This window comes from Lonchura striata, chromosome 23, assembly GCF_046129695.1.
Source record: "Lonchura striata isolate bLonStr1 chromosome 23, bLonStr1.mat, whole genome shotgun sequence".
In the NCBI taxonomy this organism is placed as follows: domain Eukaryota; kingdom Metazoa; phylum Chordata; class Aves; order Passeriformes; family Estrildidae; genus Lonchura; species Lonchura striata.
The window spans coordinates 3971032-3993638 of record NC_134625.1 but is presented as its reverse complement, the minus strand read 5'-3'; the positions used below and the strand labels follow the sequence as shown (position 1 = coordinate 3993638).

Here is a 22607-nt window from a genome sequence, read left to right as displayed (position 1 = left end):
CGTCCCCCCCGCCCCGCTGCGCGCCTGAGCCGCGGCCGCAGCAGCCACCGGCCCCGCGGGGGCTCCGAGACCCTCTGGACAGAGCTCAGGAGCATCGGGGACGTAGCCTGCAGCTCCGCGGGGAAGTTTCGATCTTGCGACAGAACCGGGATTTTGGGGAGCTTTATTGTTTTTTTTTTTATTTTAAATATTTTTGTGCATTTTTTTTTTTAAATTCTCCTTTCCCTCTGTGATTTAAACAAAAGCGCAAGAACCGGAGAACAGCCCAACCCCGGCCCGCTGCGTCCCCCCCGCTGCCGATGCCGCCCTCCCCTTCCTTTCACAGACACTCACGTTTCCTCCGTGGGTTATAAACTTTTGATGCCAGATCTCCGCAGCGCCTGCCCAGCTGCAGCTGAAAGTAGCGTCTCCAGCAGCCACACATCTGTGACCTTCATCTCGTGCTCCGCACCTTCTCTCCTCCTCTTCCTCCTCCTCCCCCCGGCCCTCCCGTCCTCCTCCCTCGCCCGAGGACAGCGGGACTCCCTCCGATGCCGCTCGGCAGGCTCAGCGCTCGCAGCCAGCCTTGCCGGGGGCTCTCCTGATCTCCGTGGAGCTCCGCAGCGCTCGCCCCGGTGGTTTTGCTCCCCCCCATCCCTCCTCTCCACCCACCCCTTCCCCCTTTTCGCCTTGTCGGGTGTGTTTTTTGCCTGTTGGAAAAGTCCCCGCTGCCCAGGATGGGGGTCGGTGGGTGCTTGGCCCTGCCCTGGAGGTGCCTGGTCGTCCTCTGTCTCAGGCTGCTCTTCCTTGTGCCCGCAGGAGTGCCCGTGCGCAGCGGAGATGCCACCTTCCCCAAAGCCATGGACAACGTGACAGTGCGGCAAGGGGAGAGCGCCACGCTCAGGTAGGAGCAGCTGGACGGGGGCTTGGGGGGGTCGGGGGGTCCTGCTTGCGGCTTTTGGGGGATGCTCCGTGCCCGGCGGGGCTGCCGGAGGGTTCTGGGACCAGCTGGAGACTTCGCAGGTGTCCCAGGGGCTTGTCCCCGAGGACACTCCGGGTGGCAGCTTGTCCCCGTGGCGGTGGGGTCACCCCGTGCCCGCGGTTTTGGAGGGACGGACGCGCCGGTGCTTTTCGGGCTGCAGCGCGGGGCTGGCAACCTCCGGGGGGGGCTGCGGGTGCCAGACGAGGAGGCGACACAGGGGTTTAGGCGGCAGACAGTGAGTTAGTGCTGCCTGAAAATCCCAAAGTTGTGCCTGCGTGGGGTGGGAGGGGGGTCCGTGCTCCTGGCACCGGTGCCAGCCTGCACTGCCAGCAGCTTTCCAGGGCTGCGATGCCTCCGAGGTGTCAGTGTTTTCCTCGATCGCTTTATAGTCTCTGCACGAATCCGTTAATATCAAATCAATCTTTTACTCCAGGGGTGCATCTTATGAATTCTGATGGATGCTTTCCCTTACGTTGTTTGCTGTAGGAGAAACACGGGCGGCTGATATGCAGATGGGTCACTCCTGTGCCGCACAGCACAGCCGAGCATCCCTCTCATTCCCTGAATGAGTTACAGGTGTACGCGCTGCATCGCCCAGGTAGCACGGCAGCTCTCCACAGGCATCGCAGCAGCGGGGCCAGAGGAGCAGGGAGCAGCCCAGCCTTTTTTTGGAGGGCAGTGGGGATGCAATGGGGCTTTGGGTCGTGCTGTGCGTGCTTCAGACAGCCCCGAGAGAACCTGAGCCGGTTAATCCGGGAGCTGTGGGACTTGGGGAAGGAGCTCGGGGATGGTGGGACGTGAGCGTGGAGCAAGAGGAGTTTGTCTGCTTTCCCTGCACCAGCGAGCAGCCCCTCACCCGAGGCTGGCTGCTGCCTCGCTCAGAGCCGGGGGAGCAGGGCTGCAGCAGAGAGCAGCTGCTCTTCCCCAAGCCGGGCTCGGGGATGGCACAAGCAGAGCCTGTCACGCTCTCCGTGAGCAGCCGAGCCGGCGCAGGGCTGAGGAGCTGCTGCTGCTTTGGGCAGAGGCGGCTGTGCCCACCTGGCAGGCCGGGCAGGTCTCCGTGCCTGAGGTGGTCTTTGCAGGGGAAGTGTTGGGTGGCTGTGGGAGTCAGGCTCTGGCTCTGTGGGCTCCATGCTGGTTGTCTGTCTGCCCTCTTCCCACCACGCTCACTGCCAGACTTTGGGATGTGTCCCTTCTCCTTGGTCCCTGCCAGGGACCTGCTGGGACATGCTTGTCATCACCCCGTGTGCCTGGGGGCTGTGGCACAGCTGGAGAGCAGAGGGCTGTCTCCTTGTGCTCTTCCTAATTGAACTGCAATGGTGATTAACCTGAGCTGTGTGAGCAAGGCAGTTAAAAGAAGGACAGTCCCCCAGAGAGGTGCCTTTGGCCCTAGTGCTCTTTTCCTCACTGTTGGAACTTGTTTCCACAGTGAAGTGTGGGTTTTGGGGCTCTCAGAGGCGATGCTGGTGGCAGTCAGAGCAGGATGGGTGTCTGTGCCTGCTCCCTGGGGAGCCCCTGCAAGTCCAGCCGAGCCTGCTGCCAGCAGAGGGCTGACTTGGATCTCCTTTTTCTTTTTTTTTTTCCTTTTTTTTTTTTTTTTCTTTTTTTTATTTTAATTTCTAATCTTCTGTCCCCTTTTCTGTGCCGTTTGCAGGGGGGATGTTTGTGAAGCAGCCCTGCTGGAGCGGTGGGAGATTTTAGCCTTCCCATAAGAAACTTTGCATTCCCCAAGTGCTGACACCTAAGGGAAGCCCCTGCCCCAAAAGCACCTGGTTATATCCATTTCTCCCCTTGGCATCTGCTCCTGCCCAGGCTCTCCAGTGCATCTTTTCCATGTACTTACCCCCTCCCTTCTCCTCCTCAAGTCCAGCTTTCCCCTGCTGCAGGCAGGTTTCTGCCTCCAGCTCCCATTTTATCCCTGCTGCTCCATCTTTTCTTGCACTGCTGTTTCCCAGTGGTCCTTCCCTCCTCTCCCTGTTTCCCTGCTGCTGCCCCTCTGCAGCTTCTGGGTGGGTGTCAATTAGTTTTCCATCTTCCCTTGGGATCTGGAGATGGGCAGGGAATTGCACACAGCAAGCTAAAGAGGTGGCATCAGTGCAGGGTTGAAGGCAGGAGGACAAAGCTGGAGCATCTTGCTGATGGGGCTGGTGTTTATTTGCAGGTTCTGCTTCCCTATGAAGAACCAGGCAGGGAAAAGTGCTGTGGGAAGTATTTCCCAGTGAGTGGTGTTATTGCTAAATGGTGTTTTCTCCTGTGCACCCACAGGAGGAGGTGGTGGTGTCCTCTGCTGTCCTCCCTGCAAATGGTACTTTTCTTGGGGCTCAAACCAATGAACTGGGCTTGGAAAAACTGAGAGCTCTAATTCCAGCGTGTAGCTCTTGCAGAATTAGCCCCAGCCCTGCTAGGTGTGGATGGCCAGGTCCTCTCCCTCATCCTGGTTGCAAGATGGGCTGAGCCTGCAAATCTCCCTGGCTCCTACAGGGTTGGTGGAAGCTCTTTGCTTTCCAAGATCAGCCCTTGAACCACCCCTTGCATTGCAGAAAGGAGCCGGGAGAGTGACCGGACCTGTGTGAAAACGGGGGAGGAAATCTGGAGGTTTTCAGGCTGCTTGTGGGTTTCCTGTATTGGATTTTGGGCGCTTCCATTTCCAGCTCTCCACCCTTTTTCCGAGGGAGGCTCAGCATAATCCTTGCAGAAACTCAGGCTCCATCTACAGGCAACTTGCAGGTCATCTTAGATCAGCAACAAATAATTTCCGTTTTAAGCAGAGATTGTTGGTAATTCACTCCTTTTTATTGTAAGAACAAACAATTTCCATAATACTCAGGCACCTTTCCTCTCCTGGGAACTAAAGGCAATATGGAAATTCTTTGTGTACTGTTAAAAATAAAACCAAACTACCTCTTCCCTGACTCGGGAACACAAAACTCAGGTGTTGAGATGGCAGTAGTAACTGTCTGGGACATGAAATGGAACAAGGAGCACACTGGGAACCACCAGGGGTGTTGGAGGTGGTCACTTTTTAATCTCCCAGCTGGGATTTGATGTGGAAACAAAGATTAAGTTCCTTCTTTTGGGAAGAATGCCATTGAGTCTTGGCTTTCTCCACACGCTGCTTGTTGGATGCACATCCTAGGGTTGCTGTGGGGGCATCACTGGCAGGCCATGGTTGGCCAATCCCCATGGGTCGATCCTGCCTGGAGACTTTGGTTGGGTTTTATCCCAGCTTCATCAGTGGTGGAAGCATCTCCATGAGCCGAAGGGGAAACTGGCAAATATTCCCACGGTGTTAAAATGGGGATGGAAATGGGATCGTCCCGCTGTGCCGCCAGCAAACCGACCTTTACAGCAGCCATCAGTACAGTTCATAATGACATAAACCACCAGCTGCTCAAAATTTCAAGGCTTTATAGTTTTATCTGTATTTAAGAAATATTGTTGGTTTTTTTTTAAGGGAGAGAGTGCATTTCAGAGGTTGAAGGAATTAGCTGGGAGATGGGGTGTGCTGAGTTTTCTCTGTGGCTGTCACCGCACGGACACCAGAACTTAAGGAGGCCCCTCTGTTGCTCTCATCCTCAGTTTCCCCATCTCTATAAAGACCAAACAGCAGTGGTTTATCATTGATGATTAGAGAAATGGGTGATGCTAAGGCAGGTATATCTAGGCTTTTTTACATACTAAATAATACAGAGCTGCTTTATCTCTGTATATAAGGGCAAATTTTCAAGTCAAATCCCCCGGGCTTGTCTGCTTCTGTTGAACCCATGGCCTTTCCTACTGCCTGTCCATGAAGGAGACCAAGAAGTCAGGCTACCTTTGCTCTTTCTCATCCAAGACTCCGTGCCTGTCTGTATTGTCAATTAGCGAGTGTGAGAACAATTCCAATTAAAAATAAAAAGCCGGAATAAAACATCACGAGATGCTGTTCTTCCATTTATTTTTGCAATTATGGTTTTAATTATTTCTGACAATGCTGCTTTGATTCTTCTTTTTTTCTTGTGGTGTAATAACCTACCGCAGTCTATTTTCCAGCACACGATGAGACCTCAGTAAAATACAACCAGCAGGAGCAGGCTGCAGGACCACAGTCTCCAGGCATAGGTCTGGGAAGTCAGGAAATCACATTTTTTTAACTCTTTTTCAGTCAAACTGCTGATGTTCTGTGTACCTACATGTTAATGGGGGTTGTGACACTCACCTGTCACCCCGCAACAGGACCCGGCAGAGAAAAGAAGCGTTAATGCATCCACTTCTCTGCTGTTAAATCCTTGCTGGGGAGCGGGAAGAGAGTCACTGCTCTTTGTGTGCAAATGCTAAAAGCATGGGGATTAGTGCAGAGCAGATTAGTGAGGACTTGCTCCATTGCTGCCCCTTCCTCCCCCCACCTCTCCTACCCGAAAAGTTTTCTGGAGCAGCTAAATATATACCTGCCGTTTCCAAGGTAGAGCTCGCTGCGTGGCGGAGCTGTAATTGGCGACTCAGGGAAATTACAGCCATGGATTCTGGCATTTGGATCCTCCTGGCTGGCATAATAATTTCTCCCTAGGTAGCTGGTATTTAACTTGTCTTATCTGCTCCTGATAGTTGTAATTACAGTGCCCGCTAATTTTGCTGCAATATTGCAGCCACTGGAAGAGTGGTTGGAGAAAGGTCAGGGGGTTGCAGGAGAGCTCCTTCCTCCCCAGCCTGCTGCACCAATGATGCTGCCAAAATGCAGATGCTGAGCCCATGGAGCTGGTAGCCAATGTCCCTGGCTGTGCCCCTTCCCACCTTGGTGGGGCTGGAGCAACCTCACAGCCCCTGTCACACTGTTGTCCTTGTTGGCATCGGGGAGAGACGTGCTGGAGGGCGAGGTTTAAGTCCTGGTGTCCTTTGCTGTGGGATGAATGTTGGTCTCCAGCTCATGTCAGGGCTGGCTGGTTTGTGTGAGGTCACTTGTTGGGTTGTGAGATGCTGATTGTCACGGATGTTGGTTGGTCCTGGGCTGGCTGTCCCTGGAGCTACTTGTCCCTGAGGTTGGTTGTTCCTGAGACTCGTGTTCCCTGCAGTTTGTTGTCCTTGTGGGTGATTGTCCCTGATGTTGGTTGTTCTGGGGTAATTGTCCCTGAGGCTGATGTCCCTTGTGGCTCACTGTCTCTGAGGCTGGTTCTTCCTAGGATGGTTGTCCCTGACGTTGGTTGTTCTGGGGTAATTGTCCCCGAGATTGGTGTTCCTTGTGGCTCATTGTCCCTGAGGCTGCTTGTCCCTGGTGCTGGTTGTCCCTAAGGCTGATGTTCCCGGTGGTTCATTGTCCTTGGGGTTGGTTGTCCCTAAGGCTGGTGTTCCTTGTGGCTCCTTGTCCCTGAGCTGCTTGTCCCTGATGTTGGTTTTCCCTGAGGCTGGTGTTCCCTGCAGCTCGTTGTCCCCAACACTGGCTGTCCCTGCTCCAAGAGCGCAGTCCTGCTGTGCAAGGGGAAGATTCAAGCCTGGCTCTGAGCAGATTCAGGGCTGGCTTTGGGGAATTCACCTTCAGCCAGCAAGGCCTGGGCTGCTGCCTGTGGCAACCCTTCTTCTGCTGAGCCAGCACCAGGCAGGTTTTGTGTGGGTGTAGGGCTGGGCTCAGTGTCAGAGAGCTGGGGAGTCCTGCTGACACAGGCTGGAGCCACAACACTGGGGGTTTGCTGCAGAAAATGCTGGTTTTGAGAGCACAGCGAGCTGTGGGGCTCTGCAGAGGGAGGAGGGGACCCTCATTGTTACATCTCCCAGGGCCAGGATTCAAACCCTGGGAAGGTCCTCTTGTCTAGCAAAAAACAAAACCAAGAAGCCCCAAACCAAACCAACAAAAAAAAAAAAAAACCCAAAAAAACCACCCAACACCTTCCACACTAAGTTTTTAAGCTCCACTAGGCAGAAATATTTCCAAGTGGTGATATTTACTGCCCGGGGATGAGACTGAACTGTTGGTAATCCTTGCGCTATAGGGTACAGAGATCTTTCTGCAAGGATAATAAACTCCCTGGTAATAGCTGTCCTTCCCCTGGATCATGCACACTCCTCCAGGAGCTCAGGGCTTTGTTTCTGGAACAGGATTAGGTGTTAACACTGCAAAACCAAACGGGGGCACAGTGGCTGTCTTTCACATTCCTGCTTCCCAAAGAGTTTCTCTGTTCCCTTGACTGTTCTCACAGTTTGCCTCCTCCTTGCATTCCTGAGCCCTAAACCGCGGATGCTTTTTACAACAGCTGGACATATTGTTTTAAGTGATAATCTTTAGATACTGCAGCCTAGCAGACAGTTCATAAGAAATATCTGATTCAGTGACTATCACTTCTTCCTCTGTCCTTGTGAGCAGCCTTTGAGGGTTAGGATGTGCTGGTTTTTTGTCTTTTTTTTTTTTTTTTAATGAGAAAAATAATTTCCCCACAGCCCCTGTCAACAATTTTTAGCCTGTAATGGGTTGTTTACTGCAGGTTGGATTTGATATGTAGGTCTTGTCTTTCCTGACAGAACCCTTCAAGGTCGGCTCTTCAGTGCAAAATACTCACATTTTATTTTTCTGTTTTCCTATGAATATTTCCCAAGATTTGCTTAAAATGAGTTGTTTCCATGACTATGCTCACTTGACGGACTTGTTCCTTGGGATACAAATGGGTCTCCAAGTCTGTTTCTCTGTGGAGGGGGAGGATAATGAGAACAACATCTGTTGTGGTGTAAGCTGTAAATTTAAGATATTTTTTCTCATCCTGTAAAAGATCAGCAAATTGTGCTGATGCTGATGATGGTACTTCGTGCCGTCTCCAGTGCTGATGGGTTCAGAGTGGGGACACTTGAGGACATGTCACACATCTTGCTTTTTCTTCTCTTGATGTGCCAAGGCTTGTGTGTGGTGTTGCTTCCAGGCTGGAGCTGGAGAAAAGAGGAATGGGGCTCCAGAAGGGAGAAAGTGGAAGAAGAGAAAGAAAAGTTGGGAATGGGGAAAGAAAAATACCCTGGTTTTACCTTTACTCACTCCCTTCTTCAGGTGGAAGAAGGGAGTGGGTAAAGGTAAAACCAGGGCATTTGCAAAGGGTGCACCAAAGAAAAATCCATGACTGGTAACCCTCAGTAGTGAAGTTCAGCATTGAGGGATGAGCTCCTAAATTAAACCTCAGCAGCCAGCACAGAAATGTGGGGGGGTTTGGCTTCAGCCAGTTGGTACCCGAGTTCCAATGGGATAGTGTATCCCTTCACTGGGTTTTTTATATCTTCTCTGTGTGTGTGCATGTGTTCATGTGTGTGTATATATATATATTTATATAAAAATCTAACAAATTTCTAACCCATATAAATCCAATTACCCATGTTTTGCCTGCAGGGAGCGAGGGAGATTAATGTTTGGTATTTTGGCAGGAATGTAAAAAGAAATAGGTGGTAATAACAATGAAGGCTCATAAAAAGGAACCGATAGTCGTGTCTGTGCCCGGAACTCGGCCGTAATTCTCCTGGGGATTTGTCGGCACAGTGCCCTGCTCCCATGGAGGGGCAGGAAAGAGCCAGGAGTGCTTCCTGGGCACTTGAGCATCCATCCTGCCAGTGAAGGTTCCATTAATGTGATAATAATAGAGGCTGATAAAGAAAAATGGTTTATGCTCCCAGGGCACCTTCTTGTGACAGATCCTGCTCTGTGTCGGGCTCGTAGGAGCCACAGGAGCGTGTTCCTCTTTATCCCTGTTTCACTGAGAGGCAAATCCCAGGAGAGGAGGATGAACATGGAAGGAGAGGAGGGAGCTGAGCTCTTCTCCACCCTCTGTGATAAGTCTGTGATGTTCCCTGCAAGTCTAGCTTGGAGTGACATGGCTTGAAGACTTTAAGGCAGGAATTAGGAGTGCCAGAATTGTGCTCTCATCATTTTTTCTCCACTCAGAGTCCTTTCCTGCAGTGTCTCCTCCCTTCCCTCTCATAAACGCAGGCACCTGAGCTGCCTTTTCCTGCAGTTCTCACTCATGGGACAGCAGCTTTGTTGGAGCATCATGAGTCACTGCAGGCCTGTTCCCATCTCATCGTGTCACTGTTTGACCTCATCCCCTCATGCTCGTGGCCTGTCCTGTGTGGTGCCCGCAGTCAAAGAGGCTGTTGTGGCAGAGTGCTGTTGAGTCACAGCTTTCTCTGCTCATTGCTCATTGGGTTTGCTGTGGGGGCATTGCTGGCAGGTCATGGTTGACCATCCCAATGGGTTGATCCTGCCTGGAAACCTTGGCTGGGTTTTTATCCCAGCTGCATCACAGGGGTGGAAGCATCTCCACTGAAAGGCTGCAGGCAGAAGGTGCCAAGCAGGCACCTCCACTCCCTCAGCTTCAACACTTGGGAACTAGTCACTCATCACCCTCCCCTGACACCCTCCCTCTGGTGTCTGGGTGACTTCCCTCTGCTGCTGTTGTCCCCTGTGTTACGGGTGGCCCCTGCACTGCTCCTGAGCTGTCACCCGTGGTCGTGTATCAATCACGGTTCAGATATTGTGTCCCTACAGCGGGTTCTCTGCAGGCTTTGCATCAGGCTCCTCGCTCTCCGTTTATTACCACCGCTGGTTTTATAACCCACTTTATCAGATGACTTTTTTTCCTTTCTTAAAGAGCATAACCCATGAGCAACTCATCATTTCCGAGAGAAGGAGAGTGCCGTTAGCGGGAGAGCAAGGGCTCCTTGCGCGTACCTGAAATGAGGAGCCGGCTTCACCGTGGTGTTGCATTTAATTCAATCAAGGCAGTTAAAACCAAGATTTAAAGTCCTTTGTGTGATCACAGGAGTTGCTCTGATGCGGCAGCAGGTAGAAGGAAAGATTGAGCCCATTTCTGAGGGGACTGGGAGTAGCTGTTGGAAGCAGCCAGGCCTGGGGCTGACTGCGGCAGCGGCCACGGTGGGAAGCTCTTAGCATTCACAGCGCGTCCCATCTCTGTCTCCGTCACCCTCCCTGCTCCTTCTCCTCAGCCCCATATATTCCTTTAAGTAGAACTGATTCATTTGCCTTTTTTATTTTTTTTTTAAACTGGGGGAGGGCTGTTTTTAATTAATATTCTTAACTGTATGATAATTGCACTGACTGGTCCCATTGCTGTCTGAGTCACCCTCTCCTCCCTTGTTCTTGCGGGAAGGCTCTTTGGACTTAATTAAAGTTAGGGATCCAGGGCTAGTGGAAACAGCAGGAGTCTTGCAGCGTTTTTGATGAAATGATTGCTGTGGGGGAAGTGGCTATTTCCTACCCGAGCCATAGATTGTGATGCTGAGACAGTGTTACGACCGTCTGGTTTGGCCACCTGCTTTTACATGGGCTGCTGCATCTCATCCTGCATTTCCCACCTGTGCCCACAAATCCCTCCTGGACACCCCAGCCCTTGTTTTGGGGTGAGAGGAGCCCAGTTTCACAGTGTTGCCCCTGCTTAGAGACATCCCCTCCTTGTGGGAGTCTGTCTTGGAGCAACCCTGTCTGAGCTCCCCTGCCTGACATCAGTGGGGTGTTGCAGGTTGTGGTGGGGAATTTTGGAGGGATAGTGGAAAAGCTGCATGGACTCAGCAGATCTTTTTGATCTCTGGTTTCAGCGCTGGTGCTCGCAGACAGCACTGCCACCAGAGCTCAAATGCAGCCCAAACAAGAGCTTAACAAGCTCCGAGAGCTGTCCAGAAACTTATCCTGACACCAAGTGACAGACTCTCAATTGATATCCTCTGGAGACTTTAAACTCACTCCTGCGAGGTTTCCAAAGCTGGTTTTGTCTCATACCTGAAGAATCCTTTATCTGCTATGACGCCTCCCCTGCCTTGTCTCATTGCTCTTGACGTTTCTTTGTTGCCTGCTGCAGCTCGGGTAAACTCCACTGCAAAACTATTTAAGAGAGGTTTCTCTCAGCCTTTGCTCAGCTCTCTTGCTGGAGTTCTGATATAAATCACCTGGGCTGATGCTGTCCCTGCTTGGCTCTGCAGGGAAGTGGCTGGAGTGATGTCAGGACTGCTGCTGCTCATCCCAAAGGGCAGGGAATGCTCCAGACCCCTTGGGAAGGGCAATATAGTGGTTGGTGTAGAAAAGTGAGAGAAACTATTGTAGGAGATGGCTCACCTTCCATCCTGGCAATGCTCTGGAGCAAAATTATTTGTGATCAGCTGGAATGGACAAGAAACTGTGCCACAGCCAGAAGAGCTTTTCTTGTTTGTCAAGGAGAAATTGTGACAGAGAAATGAAATCTCATCTGTACCATGGAGTAAGGAGCCTGGTGGGCAGAAGGGAAGCAGGAGGTGCTTCAGATGGTGACCCAGGCAAGGCTGGAGCTGCTGCGTGTGCGTGAGTGGAAAGCCTGAGCTGGGAATCACTGTCTGGGATGGCTGTAAGGAAGCAGGCTGGGAGATCTAAGGTGCTTCCCTGCTTCTGAGACTCAGCCCAGTCTAAAATCCACCCAGCTGGTAGGAAAAGACACCTTTGCAAAAGTTTCAGGCTGCAGCTGGCTGGTAACATCCTTCTGGATGTCACAGAGAGTTTTGGGGAGCTGCCTTTATGCCCTGAACCTGCCTGTGCAAGATGGTTCATAGCATCACTGTGCTGCAGGACTGGCATTTTGGGATGCCACCAAGGACTCTGGAGGTTTCTGAAGTAGAGATGTGCAGTTGCTGATGTCTCGTTCTAGACCCCATCCTGTGGTGCTCCAGGTGGGAAAGTCCATGAGGGAGTGTATTGATTTTCCTTCCAAGCAATAGGGTTTTCCAGCCTTCTGCAGGGTAGGTGCTGGCCTCATCCTGCTGCCTCCTGCTGCCTTTGTCTCTGGTGTTCCCAAGCAGCAGCACTTTTCCTCCTCTCCCTGCTGTGGGTGCACCCATCACGGAGCCAGCCATCTCCAGACCCCTTCCCCACTCACATCAGACCCCTGTGTACAGCACAGGCTTTTAAGAGGCAGCTGGGGCCTGCCCAGACTCTATAACTGAGGCTGGACACTCTCAGGGGTGCAGTTGAGGCATTTTCCTTGATTTTGCTTTTATTGCCTGGTAAATCAGAGATGGGCCAGGCCATCTGCAGGAAGCAGCTCTGTGCACTCAAAGTTGTTCTCCCTGCTACATCTCTCTCCTAGCCCACCTCCCCAAGTTGTAAGCCATCCAGGGTGGCCAAAACCAGACATTCCTGGGCCTTAGGCTCCCTCTGGGAAGAAGCCCTGACAGAATCCTGTGCTTTGTCCTGGGATTGCTGAGCTTGCAGCGGTTTTCAAGACTGATGCTGCACTTAGCAGGGTGCTGCCAAACAGATGAAGTCCAGCAGGTTATTTCCCTTCAGAAGTCATTTATCTTTTCCCTTTTAGATGCTGGGCTTCTGTCTCTCATCTCTGGTTTTATCTCTCATGTGGGAAGGAGCTCAGTCTTCCAAACCTCCCAAATCACTGGTGCAGGGCACGGGGTCAGAGCCCATCCTGGGGAGAAGCAGCTCTGGGGGCAGGTACCATGGGTACCATGGGTACCAGGGCTCTATTGATTTCTTTCTCATTATTATTTAGGGAAGTGTTTGTGCCAAACTTCAGCTTCTTATGCATGTCTTCCAGTTGGATGAAGCTGCCCTGTGGGTTGGTGGGGGATTCCAGAAGGTTCTGGGCTGGGGTTTGAAAGTTTTATTCCAGCAGGGAATTGACAACTTTTCTTTCAGTTTGGGTGGGCGTTGCATGGATTGAGGGGAAAGCTGAGATAAAAAATATCAGATAGGAGGTTTAGGAGTGCCTTGGGCTCTGCCACCACTTCTTGCTTGACCTCACTTCACCTGAGGCTCAAAATTTCCTGACTTTTTGTTCCTTTGAGAGACTCTAAACCTTGCATGCTGCCAAACACTTTGGAACTCCCATCCAAAAGTTTCCTACAGTAACAACACTCTTTCTCATTAAACACTAACTTAATAGAACAGGAGAATGCTGTGTGATGGATATTAAACTTTAACAACTCTGTATATCTATTACCTTGCTGCTAAATCTTTATATGCCTTAAATAATCAATTGATATTTAATTAGCATACAGTACTATTACTGCCTTCCTAAATCTGTAATGATAAACCAAGTTACAAGTTATTGGACGTTAATTACTATCTGATGATTAGAAACAGCAAGACATTTCCCAGCCTCATCCCAGATATAATCCAGCGTGTCCGTGCACACTGCTGAGCCAAGCCACGGTCCCTGTCTCTTAATAATCAATGGCTGTTCAACATGCAATATTTGTCTAATTAGCACTAAATTAAATCCTCATTGACAACACTTCAGGGTAAGAGATCTGCATCGAATATGATGGATTAGACACGGAAGGGCTGTTATTGTAAGCAGGAGATGTGTGTGTCACTTGCTTTGCTTGTCATGGCTGGCACATGGCTCCCTGTGACTGTCAGCCCGCTCCTGGGGGGACGGTGATGGAGCAGTGCCTGGATGTTGGATTGACAGTCCTGGAGACCCTGGGTCCCTCTTTAATCGAGCTGTAGACATGAGCAGCTCTTCCCAGCACCCTCCTCTGCTTCCAGCCTGCTCTCACCCGTGGATGTACAAGTGCCTCCACCAGCAGGGTGGGTTTGAGTGGGAACAGGCTTTCTGTGCCCGGGTTTTTTTTCCGCTGAGAGAGGGCAGATGTTTCTTCTGCATTTTGTGCTTTGTGAAAACTTCTTGGGAGTGTGTGTAGCCTCTGTTTGGGCAATGAGGTTCAGGGAGATCAGAGAGTTCCAGAATGGTTTGGATTGGAAGGGACTTTAAAGCTCATTTCACGTCCCATGGGCAGGGACACCTTCCACTATTCCAGTTTGCTCCAGCCTGGCCTTGGACACTTCCAGGGATGGGACATCCCCAACACAAGATGTTTGCAGCCACAAGTCTGAGCTCACAGCAGGGACGCTGGGGGAATTTGGAGGGGTGTGGGGGTGAGAGCAGTCCCGAATCCTGGCGTTGCAGGGAGGAGTTCCCTCGGGAGCTGCTGTCTCGCACATGGCAGCCCCGTGCCGCGGTTTGTCAGCATCCATGGGAGCAGTTTTGCGAGAGCAGCGGGAAGGATTGCACAGCCGCCGGCTCCTTGCGAGACTCAGCCTGTCCTTCACACTCAGCGTGGATGTAATTAACTGTGCTGATGGGATGTTATGCCAACAGCAAAGCAGAAAACACCAGAAAATGAGTCAGGAGCGGTAGCAGGGCTGTTCAGCGTGGAGAGGCTGGAAGCGGCAGCCAGGCGTGCGGCTCGGCTCGTGTCCTGCCACACGGCAGGAGCTGGAGCATCCTCCAGCAGGAGGGCAGGGTCTGGCTCTGGAGAGGAGCAGTGGGGCACAGAGAGCCTCCCTCAGCATCTGCCGTGGCTTTGCTGTGGCATTCAGGGGAGATGCACAGTCCCTGGGAGGTGTTTTTCTCCCTGGATGTGTGATGGATGTGTAACTTCAGCTCTCAGTTCCCTCCTTTCAATCCTTTGCAAGGAATCACTCTCTTTGCTGTGTCAGGGATGTTTTTCAGCACTGGTTTTCCTGTCTCTTCAGGGTTTTACAGGTGGTAAAACCTCCTGAAGCCTGAGCAGCTCCTTGGCTCCTCTCTGCCCCCCAGAAGTGCAGAACTGGCTGGGCGGTCTCCTGAACTTGGCAGGAGCAGGGATAAGAAAGGAAAAAATAATAATAAAAAAAAGACTGTCAATTAGCAATTGAAATTATTCTTAAAAGAATTTGCCTATTCTGCAAGGAATGTTTAGTAATTGATAGCAATTTCTGGCAATTAAATACAAATTAATTTGTGCTACTGAGAAGCAGTTTATTTATGGCTCTGTATTTATGGGCACTACTTCTCCTTAAAACTATCATCATTGCTTTTGATAAGTAATTAGAGTTTACTGAATAATTTCCCAATGTAGGTATGAATTTTAAATAATTTTTAATACCGTGCAAATGTTCCATTGTATTGCTGAGTGAGGGATTATCATTATTTATATTGTAGTAGGGCCTGGAGGCTGGGACAGGCACTGTGCGAGTGTATAGCACAGAGCTAGTCCCTGCCCAAACAGCTTGCAGGGAGTTTTATGTCAGCAGAAGGATCGTGAACGTGCTTTTCGAAGAAATAAAAGTCATTTGGAGTCATTTGCACCTGTGTAGCACAGGCTGTAAACGTGTTTTTCCTTCCTCTTGAGTAGGGGGAAATAGTAATTTCCTACTAGTGATAGTAATGGTTAACCACTAGGAGGAGGAGTGGCAAAGTCCAGAGCATGAGGGGGTGAACAAACCCCATATGTTTTGATTTGTTAAATTACAGATTATTTGAGCAACTTGGGGTAGTGGAAGGTACCCTGCCCATGGCAGGGCTTGGAAAAACATGAGTTTTAAAGTTTTAAAGTCCCTTCCCAACTCAAATCATTCTGGGATTTTATGTTTTGAAGTGCCTTTTATCTGCTTTGTGGCTTTTCTAAGACGATCTCAGACCGTGGTTGCAAACCTTGAACCGTGTTCCTACAGCTCCACACATGCACTTCAGCTCTGTACAAGGTGAGATCTTCATGCAGTGCCATTTCCAGCACTGGCAGATTTGAGCAGAGAGGGAAAAGCAACAAATGGTGGGAGCTGACAGCGTGACACTGAGAGAGCTGTGGCCAGAGGAGCTGGTTTTAGGAAAGCTCTGTGCCCCAAGCACCTTCCACCAGGGGTGTGACTCCCCTCAAAGCATCCGATGGATGCTCAGCAGGGCAGAACTCATGTCAGGGATGGTGTGGGAGGGAGAGATGTCTTCTGATGCCTGATTTACAGATGGGGAAGTCATCTTACAAATGCTGGAAGCAGGAGTTGGCCAGGCTGGAGGGAACTGCTAATTAAAGCACATGGTGACAGCATCCATGCGAGGAGGATCCTGGAGAGAGGGAGAAAGCCAAGCCTGGAGAGCAGGCACCACGTTCAGAAGTGAGCCTGGGAGCTGGCAGCAGCATCTGGGCTTGCAGTGCCAGGCAGGAGTACACTCCAAAGCACAGACTTTGTGCCCTAAATATCTTTTAGGGGTCCTGAGGTGAGTGTTGCTTTTATGGAGGGTTAAGACTGAGCCTGGGAACCTTGGAGAATTAAATATCCCACAGTGTCAATGTGTAAGAACAGATTTGGGATTTACCACATGCACTTGTATTATAGCTGACGTGCCCATGGGCTGTTTGAAATTTTGATGCTGCTTGGATCCTTTGGAACATCACAGAGGTGCCCGACCCCACTGCTGCTCCTGTCCCCTTTGTCACCTGAAGGTAGCAGGGTCAGCCCCCACCTCTGATTCAAAGTCTGTGCTGATCCTGCCTGTGGCAGCACAGCCTGTTCTGGCTCATTTCTGCCTTCATTACTGAGCTTGATTAAACGGTACTTGTACAGCCAAGGGTTGGGAAAACACACAAAGGGACTTTTCTACTCATCTGAGGCACTTGGGTACCGTGGAGACAGATGCTGAAGGGAGAGGGAGACGTGGAGAGACATTGAGGTCACGGTAATGAGATGGAACCCATTAGGGCAGTGTCCTCTGGGATCCAGGTGCCTCCAGGGGAGGGAGAGGGTTCAGACAGAGCCCCGGGACCTGAACAAGGCTCCCTGTGAAGAAGGAAAGAATTAACTCAGTTGTCCTGTCTGAGGGACAGGGTTCTGTGGCTTTGCAGAGAGTGTGGCTGGGAGAAAAGGATGGTGAGACTGTTTTGGCCTCAGGTTCTCACGTCTGTATCTTGTTTTATAGAGTCTGTGTGTGCAGGCACTGATATTATTGGCGCTGCTGGAGCACACAGAGCTGCATTTAACCAGCACCTCCTGGGCTGTGCAGCTGCTGTAGCATCACGGGACGTGAGCAGAGCATGGGGTGATGTTGAGAAAGGAGATAACTCCTGTCACCTCTCTGTGATTCCTAAAGCAAGATGTGGTCTCCCAGATCAGATCAAGCTTGTCTTTGAGGGTTGGGAGAAGCTGTAGCAGAAGGTGGCAGCTCTTATTACAGGGCAGCAATGGGTGAGCTTGGCCAGCCCCGAGGATGCCAGGTCTGGGACTGTCCATAGGGTCCACCCTGAGTGCTGATGGCTCAGCAAAGGCAGGCCTGGGAGTGACTTCTGAGGATGAGGAACAACTTCAAACCAGCAGGCTCGCAGTCTTGAACTCTCCTGCTCTGGGCAGACTTCCCTTAGATATTTCAGCCCAATTATTTTTGTGCTGTCCTTCCCATGCTGGAGGAGTGCAGAGCTTTCCTCCCTGCTCGTCTGCAAACCTCATCGTGTGCTTCATTTGAGCATTTTCCTTTTACCCATTCCCTGCTGCTGCCAGGGTCTGGGGCACGATGGTGGCTTTCATCCCTCCTTCCCTGTGATGATTCAGAGCTGGTGGCTTTTGGCCTCTGCACTACAGGTCTCTGGTTTGTTATAAGCTGTTTTGAGGCGGTCTGTGGGGCTCTGGTACACAGAGGAGAGATGCTGGGGACTCTTCTGAGTTAATGAACTGCCAGATGGCAAGGGAGGACACAGTGACACCCCGGGTCTCTTTGGGAGGTGTGTGTCACTCCCTGCTCTCACCCTGTGATCTAAATACTGGGCTCATGTGTGGACTCAGGGATCTTAGGAGACGGTCGAGGCTTTTAACTGTGGGCTCTGATGGCCCTGCTCTCCCTTCCAGCAGCTCTGAGAGCTCCTCTCATTAACTGCACATCCCCAAAGTCACTGCGTCTCTGAAGCTTGGGGACCTGCCAGTGCTTCTGACTGCACCAGTGCCCTGTGAGTGTCCAGACAGGGGTCAGCAAGGCAGCTGCTGTCAGAGGAGCTCCAAGTCTCCGGGCTGCAGAAGAAGGAGCACTTCCCCACGCTTGGTTTGAGGAGTGAAGCACCCACAGACTCCGAGGGGTGTAGACAGGGTTTGGGCTCTCAGCAGCCCTGAGGTCACTGGATGTTTGTGCTCAGCTCAGCCGGGCAGGGCTGTGGTAGGTGCCAAAATCACCGAGTGATGAGAGAAATGACAGTGCTGGCTATACTGAGGATGTGTGAGGACAGTGTCCTTGAGGCAGGTGGGTGCGGGGAAGGGGCTGAGCCATCCTAATCCCTTCTGGAATGATCAGAGTTAAACTCCCGCAGCAGGATTGCTCATCAGTGATTCATCAGCCTGAGCATTAGGGCGTTCTCCCTTGCTGTCTGCAGAAATAACACTGGGGAACAGGGGAGGGGGGTGTGTCACCCCCAGGGAGATTTGGGTGGCTCTGAAGTGTCACCACATGGATAACTGACCAAAGCTGGCGGGTTGAGAGAAGGAGATTTGCAGACTGGAGGCACGGGTGCTGCTGGCACGGTGGCTCTCTGGTGTCACACTGACCATGTGTGGACAAGGGATGCTGCAGCCATGGGTGGACACTCAGGTTTGGGGTGCAGAGGTGCCTCTCCATGGCTAAATTTCATATTTTAGAGCAGAGAGCTTGAACCTTCTCCTGTTGCTCAACCACAAACAACACCTGAACCACACAAAGCCCAGACAGAGTGAGTTTGGCAGGTCAAAGCCTCCCTGCCTTTATTTCCTCTTCCTGACACCAGCCCGACCCTCCACCAAATAAAAATTCCACACACGGAGCTGGTTAAAAAACATCAATTAGCTCTAAAACAATAATTTTTTTTGAAATGCCATTTTATATATGCAATAACACAACACAATAATCCTGGGTTATTTAACAGAGCATTTACCATGAAAACAGTCATTACTCTTTAAACGCTGCTGACTGTACAAGCCTCTTAACATTAAACGGCAAGTGAGGCAGAAGTCTTGCCATCAGAAATGCCACATTCTCCTGAATATATTAAAAACACTGGCATTGGGAAGCTTGCTGCCTGACTGAGTGGCTTTTCCCATGCTGGGAAAGCTCTTGAAATTCTGGGGCAGCCCATGGAGCATGGGGGCAATGTCCAAATTTTGATTTGTTTAGGTGTAAGCATTTGTTGGAGGGGATTAGATGGGTTCAACCCAACTTCACCATAGTCCCAAGCCTTCCCCTGTACCCCATTCTTCTTTTTCAGCCTCAACTGCAGTAGAAGAAGTTCAGATTGGACATCATAAGGATTTTTTTTTCATAGAAATGGTGGTTAGACATTGTCAGAGGCTGCTCAGGGCAGTGGTGGAATTCCCATCCTTGGAGGTGTCCAAGGAAGGGCTGGAGGTGGCTCTCGGTTCTCTGGGCTGGGTGACAAGGTGGGGTTGGACTCTATCTGAGTGGTCATTTCCAGCCTAAGTGGTTCTGGGGTCCTGCACCATCCTGATCTCCAGGGCTAGCAGCTAGGTTTGTTACCCAGCCTAAACCCAATGGATTTAGCAGGTTTAACAGTCTCCACAGGGCCTATCTTAATGCACTGATAAAGATGTTTTTTGCAGCTAAGTCAATAATGAATTTAATAGTAAATTCTGCGTTTTCCCCCCTTTGAGGTTCAAGGGAATTGTGCTGGATGTATATTATTTGCTTATTTATTACGCCTCTTCTCGTACCTGGCACGAGCCTGAGGGAGCAGATGGAAATACCATTCTCAGGCTACCAAAAGCCTTTGGTTTAAGCAAAATAGTTGTGTTTAAAGATTAATTTAAGACGCTTTAAAAATTGAGCAGACCATTCATTTTTAATATTGATTGATATTATTATAAAAGATTCAGCTGCAACTCTTCTCACCAGGACCTCTCTTGGCGCGCAGACAGCGCGTTTGTCTGCGAGGGACATGGCTCAGTTATTTTTAATCCTCAATACTTGTTCTTGTGAAATTTATGGGAAGCATCATCTCGTATCTGGCACATCAGAGCATCCCAGGCGGGAGCTGGGAGGGCCTGGGAGGAGGTGAAGTTGGATGAATGGCTGGTGGGGGTTGGAGCTGTGTCTCTGCTGGATGGAGGGAAGAGCTTGGTACATCTTATTCCAGCAGCATCGTAGGACTGGGAGCAAATCTTCTTCCATTAAACTGGAAGGCACAGTAAATGCTGGGGACCTGAATAGGCAGGAAATAAAATCTGCCCAAAAATAGTTTTTTTTGTGTTTTTTTTTTATTTTATTTTATTATTAAACATTTTTTAAAGTGAAGTGGAAATGAAATACTGGCAAAATGCCCAAGCCTGGGCACCTCCTTTGCATTGGCATCCTTTGATAGTGTTCTGTTGGCAAACTGGTGACACAAGGCAGGCACCCCAGCCCTGGAGGAGCTGAGTTTAATGCTGAGGAATAATTTTCTAAATTGCATTTATTTCACAGGCGTGAAAGGTCACAAAGTGAAGGGAAACAAGAACTGTATTCAATTAGACAATTCGATCAAAATAAATCTGTCAAGATGGCATTCCTGCTGAGGAATCAATTGACTTGGAAAATGAAAGCAGCTGCTGCTGCTGCTGCCATTATTGTTGTTATTATTATTATTATTTTAAATTAGCTCCAGTACCTGCCACGAGTATCTGAGACGGAGTGCCCGAGTGGCTGAGATCATCTATCACTCTTATTAGATATTAATACATCCTCCTCCACCTTGCATTTAGTGCCCTGTTAATGGTCAAGTGGCCCCAGAGTGCTTCCTGGGAGGCTGATGGGAATGATTAGTAATGAGAAGGGAAGGTGAGGTGCTTTTTTTAATTGTTTTGTATTTTTTTTAGCCAGAAGGTTCAGGGAATGAAAAACCTGGTGAAATGGAGAAGAAGCAAGGGCACACATGGCTGGTGTTCTTGCTCACACACAGTTCTTGGTGGCTCTAAATTACCCTCAGTAATATCCCTGCGTGTTCCTTTTTGTTCCAGCAGAGAAGCATCCAAATAATTGAATTTATGGCTGGGAATTGGTAGGAAAGGGGGTTTTCCCCCCACGTTGGTGTTGCTTCTGCTTCTCCGGGTGTGCTGGCTCTGACTGGCTTGGTAGCACTGGGGTTGTGTTGTGGCCATGCCTTGATGGGCAAAGGAGTTTGACAAGAGACACGACAGGAGAATGGGGTAGAGGGACATGATCCATCAGGCTGGGAGCTGAGGAAAGGCTGTTGGGCAAAATCTAGCATGAGATGTTCTCTTAGGGAATAAATGATTTTGCAGAGGAAGAAATCCTCCCATTGGAGAGAACTGGAAGCCTCTACAGTCCTCTCCATCACCTGAAATATTTAAAACTTGACTTGATAGAGCACTGGAGAATTACAGCAAAGCAACAGGCCTGCCCCAGCTAGATGAGAGCCTGGAGAAGTCTGACAGATCCTTCCCAGCTTTGGCGCTTCCCTTTCTGCTGCCGTCAGCCCTTGGCGGCTGATCCCGGGGATGTCCCATCTTTGAACAAGAGGGAAATCAGATGTGCAGGTTCCCAGGGCTGCCAGGCAGCAGAAGTGTCCCGCAGTGTCTGGGCTGCCTGTGATGGGAAAGGTGATGAGGGAAATTTCCTTCCTCTTTTACCAGCTGGGGTGTTTTCCTTTGTATCAGGCAGCGTTAAAAATCCCACAGAAAAGAAAGAAAATGCACCAAGCTCCTCTAAGGACAGATTTTATCACAGCAATGGATTGCTCTGTTTGCCAACTGCCTTCAGCTTGGTGCAGCTCATCAAAGAGCCTCTTCCTGTGCCTTGGGCAGCTCTGCCTGGATACAGCTTGTGGCCAGGAGGCTTTGCCCCAGATGGGTCACCTGAGTTGGCACCAGATCCTCCTCTCTCTGGCTCAGAAGGTGGCTGAAGTGTTAGCAGTAGGTGGCAGAGAGAAACAGGGTCCTCCTGGACATCTGATAGGTACCAGCACATGGGTTTGGTGCTGACACCATGCCCCAGATGAGTTTTGAGCATGTGACTCCATCCTTCTCCCTAAAATAACAGAATTTTTTCTGTTGGAAAAGCCGTCTAAAATCATCAAGTTTAACCATTCCCCAGCGCTGCCAAACCCACCACTAACCCATGTCCCCAAGGGCCACATCTATGCATCTTTTAAATCCCATTGCTGTCCTGGGCAGCCTGTGCCAGTGCTTGAAAACCCTTTCCATGGAGAACTCATTCCTAATATCAAACCTACGCCTCCCCTGCTGGAACATGAGGCCATTTCCTCTTTTTCTGGTCCTGGTCCTGGACCTGCCTGGCCATCAGACCCCTGTCTGTGCCCTGAATGGGTATTTGAAAATGCAGGTGAACCCCGTGGGAAGAAATGAGGATGTCTGACTCCAGTTCAGAAGGCTGAATGATTTCTTTATTATACCTATGCTATAATACATTAATATCTTATATAAAGGAAGATACTAAAACTACAAACCTACTTGTTCTAACTACCATATCTAACTCACTCACAATTCGTGACCCTGTTCATGAGAGCCCAGCCCCAGGTGGGTTGGATTGGCCATCAGCTCAAACAATCCTCACCAGAATCCAACCAAGCATCACCCAGGTAAACAATTCTCCAAACACATTCCACATGGGAAAAACAAGGAGCAGAAATAGAAATTGTTTTCTCTTTCTTTCCTCTGTGGTCCTCTATGAAAAATCCTGAGAGAGAAGAAATGTCCCTGTGACAAATGGGTGTGACCTTGCCCACCCTGAGATGCTGGGGCAGGGGATGAACACTGGGAGCCAGGCTGAGGATGGACTTGCCTTTGCCCACCTGTGTGTGCAGCTGATCCAGCCGGGATCACACGGGGCCAGCGAGGCAGGAGAGCGACCCCGGCTATCGCCTCCTCCTCCCATGGCATGAATTTTTATTGACTGGTGATGACAAA

General features: G+C 50.4%; 1 protein-coding gene across 6 annotated transcripts in view; it reads left to right on the top strand.

The window, feature by feature from the left end:
- Nucleotides 1–22607, top strand: part of LOC110468167 (opioid-binding protein/cell adhesion molecule homolog) — a 296713-nt gene that overhangs the window by 188262 nt on the left and 85844 nt on the right. For 3 of the 6 annotated variants that reach the window (XM_021525801.2, XM_021525800.2, XM_077787996.1), the window contains exon 1: nt 621–883. In XM_021525801.2, the coding sequence (XP_021381476.1) occupies nt 717–883 (167 nt within the window). In that variant the 5' untranslated portion in view covers nt 621–716. The other 3 variants (XM_021525802.3, XM_021525803.3, XM_021525804.3) reach the window with 2 other exon arrangements.